We start from the raw sequence: 13,087 nt of genomic DNA, 5'->3' as shown, positions 1-13,087 counted from the left end.
AGGCTGTTTAGTGGAAGTCAAAACTGCTGATGCCAGACGAAGTCTATTTTTCGGTAGAACTAAGTTCTGGAAGTTGACCATTTTTATTAGTTTTGGGTAGAAATAAGTTATAGGGACACGGCGGGTATTTAGCGAGAAATGGCAGTTTCTTATAGTATATGTTGGATGCTTATTAACAATTTAACGGTAGTTTTTGGCGGTCGGTTGTAATTAACTTACAATTTACCTTTGAACTCTACCCTACGGTAAGGGGGACCCTGATGGGAATCCGGGGTTTCCATATGCAATCTTCACGAGACAGAGCACTGGTATGTCGCTTCGAACGGTTCATATCCCGTCTGGCAAGTGCAATAACTTGTTAACGTATGGGTAACTCCCCCACCCCCCCAGGCCAGTACTAAACACGGCGAAGGGACATTTCATTTGGCCGACAACAAACAAATGCACCACCAGTGTCAGAATCCCTAAAAGTGTTGAAAAAACCAGTTTCCAAGGTACTGCACTTGCCGGATGGGATATGAACCATTCTAAACAGACGAGCCGCGTTCGCCTTGTGAAGATCGTAAGGAAACCCCTTGTTGGATGGACTTCAGGGACAATTACAGGTTAATTACAGCCGACTGCCAAAAAAAAATGTTGAATTGTAAATAAGCAACCAAAATACTATAAGAAACTGCCATTTCTCGCTAAATACTCGCTGTGTATTTATTACCTAGAAATACCAAGTTTTGGTTGCTGATCGTGAGTTTACCCTTATTTTTTGTCGCTCGACAGTACTTATCCTGTAATTAACCTCAACTGATTATATTTTTGCCATTGTGCGTGCACAGTGTTAGCCTATACGGGAACTTTTGGTAAAAAGTGGAGTTTCCTTCACTGGGGGCTCCAGGAGGCAGAGTCCCTCGGCTAAGTAACACAACCTATCCTATTAGGTTAGGTTAGGGTACGTTAGGTTAGTATGGTTCCCTTTATGGTAGATTTCCCTAGCCAATCCCTTCTTGAACATATGGCTCCCTAATGTCTCTTTTATTTCACGGAACCATTGCAGACAGTCTGTGTGGAGCTAATACTCAGAAATAACGTAAACTAGCCTAGTGTTCCCTCAATGTTTAACAATAGGCTAATGAGGACTAACTTTTGGTGTGAGCTGGTGATTTTGGGTGGTGGAATAGGAACACTAACATGGAATATAGGGATGTAGGAGTGACTGCAGCGTGAGGGGTCAGTACCATTGTAGGCCTAGGCCAGTATGCATTTCAGAGGTTTTGTGATCTAACCAGAGATGGTAAAACTATAGAACAATTCCACACAGCTTATGACCTTGGAAATTTTGAGTTTCCCATACTTTTAGTACTGCTGATGAAGGAGGTGGTGTTGTTTATTGGCGGTCAGTTCTTATTAACTTCACATCTCTATTGGGGACCCAATAGGAACTGGGGTTTTGGATGGGGTTAAACACAGGGAGAGAGAAGAGACATGTAATTGTTATGATGGCCACCCTGGATGGTTCCGTGTATACACAAGGCATATAGGACCCATATGTTCAAGAAGGGATTGGCTAAGCCTATTATAAAAGGAATTAGACTAACATAACATACCCTAACCTAACCTAGTAGGCTGTGTGACTTAGCTGGGGGCTCCACCCTCCTGTGAAGGGAACTCTACTTTTCACCAAAAGTTCCCTTATAACACTGCACATGCACTATAGCATTCCAGGATGGCCAGCATACAATAACATATCAGTTCTGAGGTTAATTACAGGTTAATTACAATCGACTACCAAAAAATAACAGTAAATTCTTGATAAGCAACAAAAATACTATAGAAAAACTCAATTTCCAAGGTAATAAGCTGTGCGGAGTTATACTATACTGTAGTTCTACCAATCAGACTTACCTTTACCCAACCTAACCTTGGGTGCAGCTGGCTGGGGAATTTAACCCCTTTGGATCCCCTTAAGTAATTTGTGACCCTGTGCTGTGCATTCTACCCAGGATGTAACCTAACCTTCCCCGCCGAGCTGTTATCACATCAGCAGTTCTTGTCTTAATTCGTAAATGGCTTTAAGTGCTCAAGAGCGTGGCTGTAAAGCAGACAGTTCATCATTCATTAATTCTCTCAAAGCTAGTCTGTGTTGGTAGAGGTGAGGGCGATGTTGAAAAAGAATTCATGCTAAATCATAGACAACCTGTCCCCAACCTATTACATTTAACTCTCTTGGGGACCTCTCTTCGTTAAACAAGTTTTATGCCCCAGACTTGCCTCAAGAGGGAAACAACTTGTTCCATGATGGATTCTATTAAAGATGGCAACATGAAGCTTTCAATGGAAAAGGGGGTTGTGTATTATCAGATGTCCATCTATCAATCCCTTTGGGGTGCCTTAGTTTTGTCTGTGAAGGGACTATCCGCTAATTCAAAGTCTAGTACTTTGGACAGGCAACAGCCCCTCAGGTCTTTACCTCAGTGTCAGGGTGCTCCTTCTTACACAGGATATGCTTTTGCATATTCTTGACAACTGGCTGGTTTACAGGCAGAGATGCTTAAAAACAGAGACTTCCTTCATGTCTTCTGTCACAGCCTTAGGCCTTTGAAGTGGGATGGGACTGCCAGCAATGTAGTTTCTAAAGCTGTATGTGCCCCTGAGGCAGACTGTGGATTGGGATGTCACGATGTCCAAGACAGTGTTCCTGCTAACCTTAGTATTAGTGAATAGAGTAAGCTAACTTCAGTCTCTCTAACTTGGTGTGTCACAGTGGTTTGAGATCTCTCATTTGTTCCTAAGTTTGTGGTGAAAACCCAACCCATCAATGCATGATGGAAGATTCAAGATCTTTTTAAATATGGTACAATAATATGTTAGCTAAATGTGTCACACCTATGACTGAATGAAGTTGTCTGCTTGACTTTGGACCAGGGTTATGCATGGATAACTTTGAAGTTTTGTTTAAAGTATGTTGTAAATGGAGATAGCTCATTACCTGCAAGGGTTGATTTTTGTATTGGACGATATCTATCTACCTTACTGGAAGACCTTTCAGTTTTAATCCTCTTGGTCTTCAGTTGCACCACGGTCCAAGGAGAAAAAAAAGAAAAATTGACCAAGTTTGAACTTAGATTTAGGTCATCATCATCAGTTGCATCTAATGGCGCTAACTTGGATATTTTAATTTTGTTTGATTTTATGGCATGCCGTATGGGTTTTTTTTAATTGTGTTTGTATGTAATTGACAGATGTATATATGAAGCACACCATTTTTTAATCAAGAGTTTTTTATGAGTTTGGCTTACTTGGCTAGTTATGTTGTCATGTAGCAACTTTTACTTATAATTTATCCTCTAAATTTTCTCCATTTGGTTTTGTAGATGCAACAGAGACGACAAAAACACAGCAGTCGCAACCCAAGATAGAAGAGGAAGAGGAACTAGAATGTGCTGTTTGCCTTCAGAAGTGTGTGCATCCTGTTCGTCTGCCATGCTCTCACATTTTCTGCTTTTTGTGTGTAAAGGCAAGTGTCATTTTTTTATGCTCTTAGTGTTATTTGTCATGTAGACCTCAAGATAGAAATCAACTTTTATGAAGTACTAGCTATTATAGAAAACTGCTTATGTGGAAATTATGAAATTTAAACAAGATAGTCAAACTGATTAGGTATAAATGAATTAATAATATGTAAGGATTACCCTAATTAAAGACATTAAATTATAAAAGAAATACAGTAGCCAAAAGAGAGGATTGATGTTCAACGTATATTTATTTGTATGTATAGTAACTGCATTAATAGGTCAGATACATTAAAAATGTATTTATGGAAATACTGTATTTAATAGCCCAGCCTAGGGCTAGGCTACCCAAAATTCTTAGCCTAACCTGGCTAACCTATAACATAACTTGGAGAAGCTTATAGAATCCTTAGAAATAAGAAGTATACATTTACAGTGTCTGAAAAAAGTTTTGATTTAACACAGGACCTTCATCACAATAGGGTAACATATCTGAACTACTGTTCATGAACAAGTAACTGCATCATCACTACAAGCAGTGCACATATATATATATATATATATATATATATATATATATATATATATATATATATATATATATATATATATATATATATATATATATATATATATATATATATATATATATATATATATATATATATATATATATATATAATATATATATATATATATATATATATATATATATATATATATATATATATATATATATATATATATATATATATATATATATATATATATATATATATATATATATATATATATATATATATATATATATATATAACCATACTACTGTAACCACAGACAATAAATGATGGCACAATTAGCACTGAATGAGGTTTCCTTGTTATTTACAGTTTGTGGTGCATATTTTCTATGTTCTTATAGTAGATTATATTATATTTAACAATCATATGTTTAAGTTTAATCAGTTGCTCCCCCCAAGTAATGTGACTGAACCAAAAAATACATATAGCAAACTTTTATGGACCTATGAATAAAAGATGAGGTGGATAGTTTGATTGATATACCAGAAGTGCTAGCTGAATATCGAATGTGGAAACAAAGCTTGATGATTGGGAATTGGAAATCATGACCAAGTTAACAAAGAAATGTGACCTGACTGAATGTGGTAACTATAGAGGCATTGTACTCAAATTGTTTGTAGTGAAAATATTTAGTACTGTGCATATTCTCATTAGGCTGGAATAAGAAATTGATCAGAAGCTTCAAGATGAACAAGCGGACTTTGGAGAAGGTATGGGTTGCTTTGATCAATATTTTTATTTATATTAAGACATTGTGAACAAGTGAATAGAATTTAAAAATCCTCTTCTGATGGCATTTGTTGATTATGGGAAAGTATATGATGCTGTCCACAAACCAGTTTTATGGAAGGTTTTGTGTCACTACATCATCCACAATAAATAAAGCTAACTGGTATCCATGAACAAGGTACAGTTGGTGCAGACTAAATGTAGATTTGTTTTGTCAGGTGAATATGCAGTAAATTGTGACATTGTACAGGGGAATGTTATTTTATAGTGAAAAAAGTGTTTAGAGATGGAAGAGATTTAGGTTGGGGTAACAATAGAAACTTGACATTTAAAATATGCAGATGAAAACATCACAAGATTTACAAAACTTGCTTAATAGAATACATCATATATCTAGAGAGATGGAACTTATAATAAATTTAAGAAAAAAAGAAAGTGATGAGGACAGGGTATGCACACATGCATGAAATAACATGAGATGGAGTAAGGATTAAAGTTCAATCTTTCAAATGGTTAGGAAAAATAATATCAAGAGTGGGTATCTTGAACTGGAGTTTAGTGAAAGATGTAAAAATGTATTCCTGAATAAGAGTTGGAAATCAAAAAGATTGACACTGCATACAAAAGTAAGATTATGCAAAAGTCTAACATGGTCTGTAAATGGACATGACTCAAGGTATGATAGTGGCACTGCAGTATATCTAAAAGATTTCTCAACTTGAGAAGTAAAGCTTCAAGGAGAATATTAGATGGCAGGGTAGTTTGGAATGATACCATTAGAGAAATCACAGGAGTGCAATATGTAGATTAGATAATAATGACAGGGAGATGGAGATTGTTTGGACATGTCCATCGCACAACCCCTGGAAGAATAGTACATGATAGTGTCAGCTGGGGTGCGGTAAGTATCAGAATACATAGTTGGAAGACCCAGACTGAATGAGAACTGAGAAGGAGGTTGGGGATTTGTGGAAGAGAGGGCATGGGAAAAACATGAGTGGTATAATTTGAAAGATGCCATGAAGGCCATGACTGTGGTTGTATAATTTATTTACTTATTCATTTATTTATTTACTAGACCTTGTCCTTTGATGAGGCCAATACAAACACTTACCTTCACTATCAACACCATTATCTCATGTATCAATTCCCAGCCCAGTGTTCTCCTACCTGGTGACATATGACTCAAATTTCTGCTCACTCTCTACCCCCTTACTAGGCACCCTTCAAATCCCACCTCCCTTTCTCCTACTTGGCCAACCCATCCTAACAGGTACCAGATGAGCCTTGGGATGAATTGCCAAGAAACAAGTGGAACACTGAAACCCTTTAAATTACTACATCGAAGTGTATGAAGCATTATACAAATTCTAACCGAGATGTAAGAATCTGCCAGGCAGTAAAACCTACAAAATTCTGTGAGATCAGACAGTCTTATTTTGATTGTGCAAAGGTAACTGAAAATTTTAAGGTCAACACAACCAAACTGAAGCTGAATCTGTAGAAATAATGTAGATATAACAAAATCTATAAATCATCTCAAGTACAAAAACCAAGGTGAGGAAAATATGGCACTAGAGAATGGATGAAACAACACAAAGTTCTTTTCTCATGCACACAAACATCAAAATGTGAGGAGTGAAATTGGCCTTCACAAAGGAAATTGATTCTTTTCATATATGTAACTTACCAAGTAATTACATAGCTATACTTTCCACTCCCTTAGCAGTTAAAAATTTTAGTTTTTGTAGCTATTCATTTATTATAGCAGGTAACTACCTGCCCTCATCGGGGAATAAACAGTAGGTACAACGTTAACAGCGATCGTCACTACTTTTTCTGCCAGCTTTACTATCAACATTGAATGTCGGTTAAGCGAATTGAGGTTTTTTCTTCGCTTCCCGAGGATTCGGTGAAGTACCCATCATTTTGGTAGCTTTTTCAGCTTACCTAGTGGTTTTTCACAGTTTATTTACATGTCTGATTCCATTTCATCAAGTGTTAGGCTGTAGAGAGTTGCAAAGCAATCTACAATAGTCATACGATCTGTGCAAAATGTAGAGGTTGAGCATTCAATAGATCTCACTTGTGATGAATGTGTTGGATGGGATGAGAAGAAATGGAAGGTTCTCAGGTCTTGTTTGGGTAAGTTAGAGATAGGAAAAGGAAGGCAGCTATTAGCACAAGGGTAGAGCTCAAAGTGCAGAGTCTGTCACTCACATCCAGCTCATTGACCGTAACATTCCTTCTCCTGCCCTTGCTTTATCCCCCATCCTTATTCCTCCCAATAATTCTCCATCAAAATTATTCCTGGCTCCCATGCTTCTGATTCCGGTACTGTAGCCAGCCTCGAGAGTAGGGTCGATCATAAATTCGGTCTCATAGTTAATACTGTGTCTAATTTGGGTGAATTGCTTAAAGTCCTTATGGAGGAAGTGCAGAGTGTTAAACAAGTGTCAGTGCCCGTGGAGAAGGTTGTTGTCAGTCCTGCTGGCGCTCCCAGATGGTCACTGTCACACTCCTGAACCTGGGAGCTTAAAGTTAAGTATACCTTAGTTTACCAGACCACTGAGCTGATTAACAGCTCTCCTAGGGCTGGGTCCAAGGATTAGACTTATTTACGTGGCTAAGAACCACTGGTTACTTAGCAACGGGACCACAGCTTATTGTGAATCCGGAATCATTATAGCGAGAAATGAATTTTGTCACCAGAAATACATTCCTAACTTCTTCATCAGCCGGCTGGGGATTGAACCCGCCCATCGAAAGGACAGTCTGAAGCTTAACCGACTAAGCCAATGAAGGGCTTGAACCTGGGAGCAGACATACCGGAGGTCCAAAGGAGGTTAGCAGGGTTTGCCCACGGGCAGTCACCCACTCATCCGACTCAGTGCTTTGTAATTCTGACATCCGTTGGAAAGGCGCCACAGTGAGGCCCCACCAGTCATCATCTGACTCCGATAGTGACTATAGTGCTAATAAGAGGCATTTTTGGTGCTTCCCAGGTGAATCTCGTCCCTTGAAGAGACGTCATGATAGAGACACCTCTTTTTTCTCCAAAGCGTGCTAAAGACCATTCTGTTAGTCTGCAACCAGGTTGCAGTACGTGGCACAGTCCCATTCGCCCTTCTTCCAAGCGTTCGCATGTTGAACTTCATCACTCAGCTCATAAACGCCTTGTGGGGTGGTCTGTATATCCAGAGTGCCGCCAGACCGCCCCCAGTCGTCGAGCTGCTCGACCTCCAGAGCACCTGCTGGCCTCCGAGCACCTGCCTAAAGCCAGCTCGGCCCTGTCAGTGCTCGGCGCCAACTGTCCACCCGACTTCCACTGAGTGCACACCTTCGTCATTGTCTCCCGCTCACGTGCCTGAAGATCCTTCTTTTGTGCATATCAAGAAGCAGTTGGAAGATGTTTTGGGCCTTCTGCATAAGGCTCCCCCTTCACATAAGCCTTCTCAAGACCTTACTTTATCTCCTGTATCTCCTGTTTCTTCAGAGGAGGAAATAGTAGTACCAGACCATCCTCCTATAGCTTATGCTTCCCTGATGAGATATGTTTTGGCAACCTTTCCCTCTCACTTCCAACCAGCTGCTCCAATATAACCCGCTTCCACATTCCTTGTGAGAAACCCAGCAGATTCTACTTCGCGCCTACCTCAGATGGTGCTCTCTTAGTGTGCGAGAAAGGCATTTAGAGAGGTAGAAGATTGGTTGTCCGTTAAGAGGGAACAAGGGAAGGCCGCTTTTTCCTTTCCTCCTGCTAGATTGACAGCCAAGATCTCTCTATTCGATATCTCTGACTATAGACTCAGCTCATCGCTATAGAGAAGCCAGACCATCCTCCTCTTATGCTTCCCTGATGAGTGCAACCTTCCTCTCACCTCCAACCAGTTGCCTTAACTTCCTTCCTTGTGAGAAACCCAGCAGATTCTACTGCTGACCTTGGTTCTCAGGTTTAGAGAGGTAGAAGATTGCTGTCTGTTAAGAGGGAACAAGGGAAGGTCAGCTTTTTCCTTTCCTCCTGCTAGATTGACAGACTCAGCTCCTTTCTTGGGAGGTGCTCTCAGCTTTTTTGATAGACTATAGCTTTTCTAAAAAGTTTATCTTCTTCAGTTTGATCACCAGAAGCACTTGTTTAAAGTACTGGAAGTCTTCAACCTTCTGGGCTGGTCGATAGGAGCTCTCACCAGGAAAATAGAAGATCACGCTGTTTTAGCGCCTGACTTGGCTGCGGATCAGCTTGGCATTTTATCCTGTGGGGATAAGACAGTGAGGAATGGCTCCTTAAAAGTTGCGGGTCTTTTCACCACAGGAGTTTTGAAGAAGAGGGAGTTGTGGTGCTCCTTCACCACAAGAGGAGGGACATTGATTCAGAAGTCTGTGCTTTTATATTCTCCCTTGGATACGCAGTATTTGTTCCCTTAATCAGCGGTGAAAGAGATTGCCATTGATTTGCAGAAAAAATCAACCCAAGACCTTGCACAATCTTCAAAGCACTCCAAGAAACTTTCTGCCTTTTCTACCAAGTCTGTCTCCCCTCTGCAGCAACACCCCTTTCGTGGAGGCAGACAGGTTTTCTTAAGACCCCACTCCAAGGTGCGTTTCTCCCCCGAGTCCGTCAAGAGGACTTCAGCCAAAAAGTGACTCCTCTATCCTTTTACGCACCCATGGAGCTAGACTTCTCCTTCTGGCAGAGGTGGAGTACAAGAGACGGAGCCTTGGACGACAAAATTTCAAAGAGGTTGCTTTGGCTGTTCAGAGAGTACCCTCCTCGTGAATTGCCAATCGCATTGACAGCATTACTGGGAGGGCCCGGTAGTTCATGGCTCTCTCGGAGGAAGTGTCTTCCTCCCAAGGAAGGAGATCGTAGAGGTATTGGAGGATAGAACTTCAAGAGGATTTTACAACTGCTTGTTCATGGTCCCGAAGTCATTGGGGCAATGGAGACCTGACCTCGACGTCAGTGCTTTGAACTTCTTCATAGAGAAGATGAAGTTCAAAATGGAGACAGCCGCGTTATCCCTCCATCCAACAGGGTGACTGGATGATAACACTGACATACAGGACGCCGATTTCAATGCCCAGTACATCCGGAGTCCAGGAAATACCTGAGATTTGTCTTCGGGGGCAAAGTCTTCCAGTTTTGAGCATTTTGTTTCGGTCTCTCCACTGCCCCACAGGTATTTATGCGAGTCCTGTCACCCTTTGCGAGATGGCTTCACCTCTTAGGTATCAACATCAGTCCATACCTAGACAACTGGTTCCTCCACTCCCAGTCTTAGGAACAGTGCACAAAGGATCTGCGGACTACCCTTCTTCTTACATAGGAACTCAGACTTTTACTAAATCAAGGGAAGTCCTAACTAGCCCCAACTCAGGAGATTCTCTATTTGGGGATGAGGATCAACTCTCTGAGTTTTCGGCTTTTTCCTCCACAAAGAGATAGAGTTCTCCCTTCAGTCAGTACAGGACCTTTTTTCTTTCCAGTTTGCTCAGTGAATCAATGGATGAGTCTGCTGGGAACCCTTTCATCCATAGAACTGTTTGTGAAGCTAGGAAGACTTCATAAGAGCCCCTTCAGTTCTTTCTGCGTGCAAGCTGGAACAGAAGACAGTAACCGGACACAGTGACGTGCCTCAGACCAGTGGGAGCTTTCTTGGACACTGGAAGTTCCGCATTTGGTCTCTGAATCAAAGGAAGCTCCATGTAAAGGCCAAGGAGTTATCTGCCATCACCTCAGCCTGAAGCATTATATGAAAGCAGTAGCAAACAGAACAATGTTGGTACATTCTGACCACACCGCAGCTCTCTCCTGTATCAAGAATCAGGGCGGAACCCACATGTTCTTCCTTTGTCAGACAGCGAAGAAGCTGCTAATTTGGGCAGATCAGAATCAGGTCAGACTTATCACTAGATTCATCCACGGAATGATGACCCTCACACCAGTGTCTGCGACAGCCTCTGGAAGTTGTTGGGCAGGCCGACAGTGAACCTGTTTGCTGCATCAAAGAATGACCGTCTTCCTCTATTTTGTTCACCAGTCACGGATCCTCAGGCATGGGCAACAGACGCAATGCTGACAGACTGGTCGAACCTGGACCTCTATGCCTTTCCGCCATTCAACATGGTGAGGGGCCAGTTTTCAACAAATAGAGGAGTCACAGAAATGCACCGATGACCCTGATAGCGCCCTTTTGGCCTCTAGAAGAATGGTTCCCTGATTCCCTGACCTTCTCAAGCTTCTTGTGGACTTCACAAGGTTACTGCCTCAAAGTCCACATCTTCTCAAACAGCCTCATCTTTGGAAGTCCCATGAAGGACTATCCGCTCTAGCTCTGACAGGCTTCAAACTATCCGGATACTCGTCAGAGCGAAGGGCTTTTCAAAGCAAGTGTCGGAAGCTATTTCTAGATGTAGACATAAGTCTCCCAGCCAAGTCTACCAGGCCAAGTGGGCTATCTTCCAGCAGGGGGTGCAGCAGCAATAACATCTCATCTACTAAAACCACTGTAAGCCAAATAGGCGACTTTCTTCTCTCTTCAGGGACTTCAAAGGACCTTCCATCGGGCTATTATAAATGAGCCATGCTGTTGACTGTCTTCAAGCTTGGCCTCCAATAAGTCATGGAACCTGGATGGTGTACTTAAATGGTTAACAGGTGCTACTTTCGAACCTCTCTGTACATTTCATTCAAGAATTTAACTAAAAAGACTTTTTTTTCTTGTTGCCTTGGCAACCGCCTAAAGAGTAAGCGAGTTGCAGGCTATAGACAAGCGCGTTGGTTTCTCGAAGGGAGATGTTTTATGCACCTTTGTACTTGTCTTCCTTGCTAAGAATGAGTCCCCGCCTAATCCCTGGCCACGCGCGTTCTCTGTTAAAAACCTTATGGACATTCTAGGACCAGAGGAGGAGGAAAGGGTCCTTTGCCCATTGAGGGCACTGAGGTATTATTTAGACAGGACAAAGAGAATTAGAGACCCTGCCAGTAACCTTTGGTGTCCCGTCAAGAACCCTCCAAAACCGTTGTCTGAGAATGCTCTGTCATTTTTTCTTAGAAGTCTGATCATCAAGGCACACTCTCAAATAGAAGATGATGTCCTACCTTCTTTTAAGGTGAAAGCACACGACCTTTAGGCATACAGTAGTGTGTTGTTCTCGACTATCCTCCAGCTGACATACTGGAAATGCAATTCCGTTTTTGCCTCGCCCTTAAAGAAATTGAAGTGATGTACGAAAATTCCAGTTCCTTAGGTCCGTTATTGGTGGCTGGCTCAGTATTGGGGGAGGAAGCATAGGGAGCAACCCTTCCTATCCATAACACCTTTGCCTTGAAATTTTGGGTGTCAAGTTTATTTTGGGGATCCTGGGGGTACTTATACCTGGAGTGCCCACTAGTCTGTGGTAGTGGTATGATGGTTTTAATCTGTATTGTTGTGGGTGTTGGTAACTATTTTTTATTGGTCTATTGTATTTGGATACTGCGCCCGGGGCAGTTGGTTTGCTTTATGGTGTCTGTAGTCTCCTTCACTCTAAGACCCCCTCTCAAAAGTAGGGACTTATCACGTCCATTCCACTAAGTCGCTACAGGTCAAGATGAGCACAGACCAAGGCTGTAATCATCTACTGTGGCTGTCTTACCAGGTAAGGTTACAACAAGCATTTTATCAATGCTAACAGATTTTTATGTTGCAAATTCATCTTCTTATCTGATTGTTTTTGGAATGAAATATGTCCATTTATCTCGCCTCCTATCAATGTGGGATTCAGCTATGTAATTACTTGGTAAGTTCCTTATATGAAAATGGTATTTTCATAATAAAATTAAGTTCATATAATACTTACCAAGTAATTACAAGATCAGAGCCCTCCCTCCCTCCCCTCTGATGGACATAAAGCACAAAAGTAGTGACGATCACTGTTAACGTTGTACCTATTGTTCCCCTATAGAGGGCGTGGTAGTTACCTACACTATAAATAAATGAATCGCTATCGCAAACTTCAAATTTTTAACTGGCATGCGAGTGGAAAGTATAGCTATGTAATTACTTGGTAGTTTAAATGAAACTTAATTTTATTATGAAAATACCATTTTTCAAATCACCAGAATAGATTTATTAATGTCTATCAGAGTATATTATTAATCTGTATATTCAACTACACCTGAGTTCTGTGACCAAAGTGGCTACAAAATATTGGCCTCCTGGACAGTATTACTGGAAAGGAGGTTGACAGTCTTAGAATTAAATCTGCAGCCCGACCAGACCACTTTGCAGC

General features: G+C 41.1%; 1 protein-coding gene across 1 annotated transcript in view; it reads left to right on the top strand.

The window, feature by feature from the left end:
- LOC136836124 (uncharacterized) overlaps positions 1-13,087 on the top strand; it is a 61,294-nt gene that overhangs the window by 24,096 nt on the left and 24,111 nt on the right. Inside the window, exon 2 of the mRNA XM_067100115.1 lies at positions 3,299-3,508. Coding sequence (XP_066956216.1) covers positions 3,299-3,508 — 210 coding nt within the window. The remainder of the gene's footprint in view (positions 1-3,298; positions 3,509-13,087) is intronic.

This window comes from Macrobrachium rosenbergii, chromosome 56 (genome assembly GCF_040412425.1).
Source record: "Macrobrachium rosenbergii isolate ZJJX-2024 chromosome 56, ASM4041242v1, whole genome shotgun sequence".
Classification (NCBI taxonomy): Eukaryota; Metazoa; Arthropoda; class Malacostraca; order Decapoda; family Palaemonidae; genus Macrobrachium; species Macrobrachium rosenbergii.
This window is presented reverse-complemented; position numbering and strand designations above follow the sequence as displayed.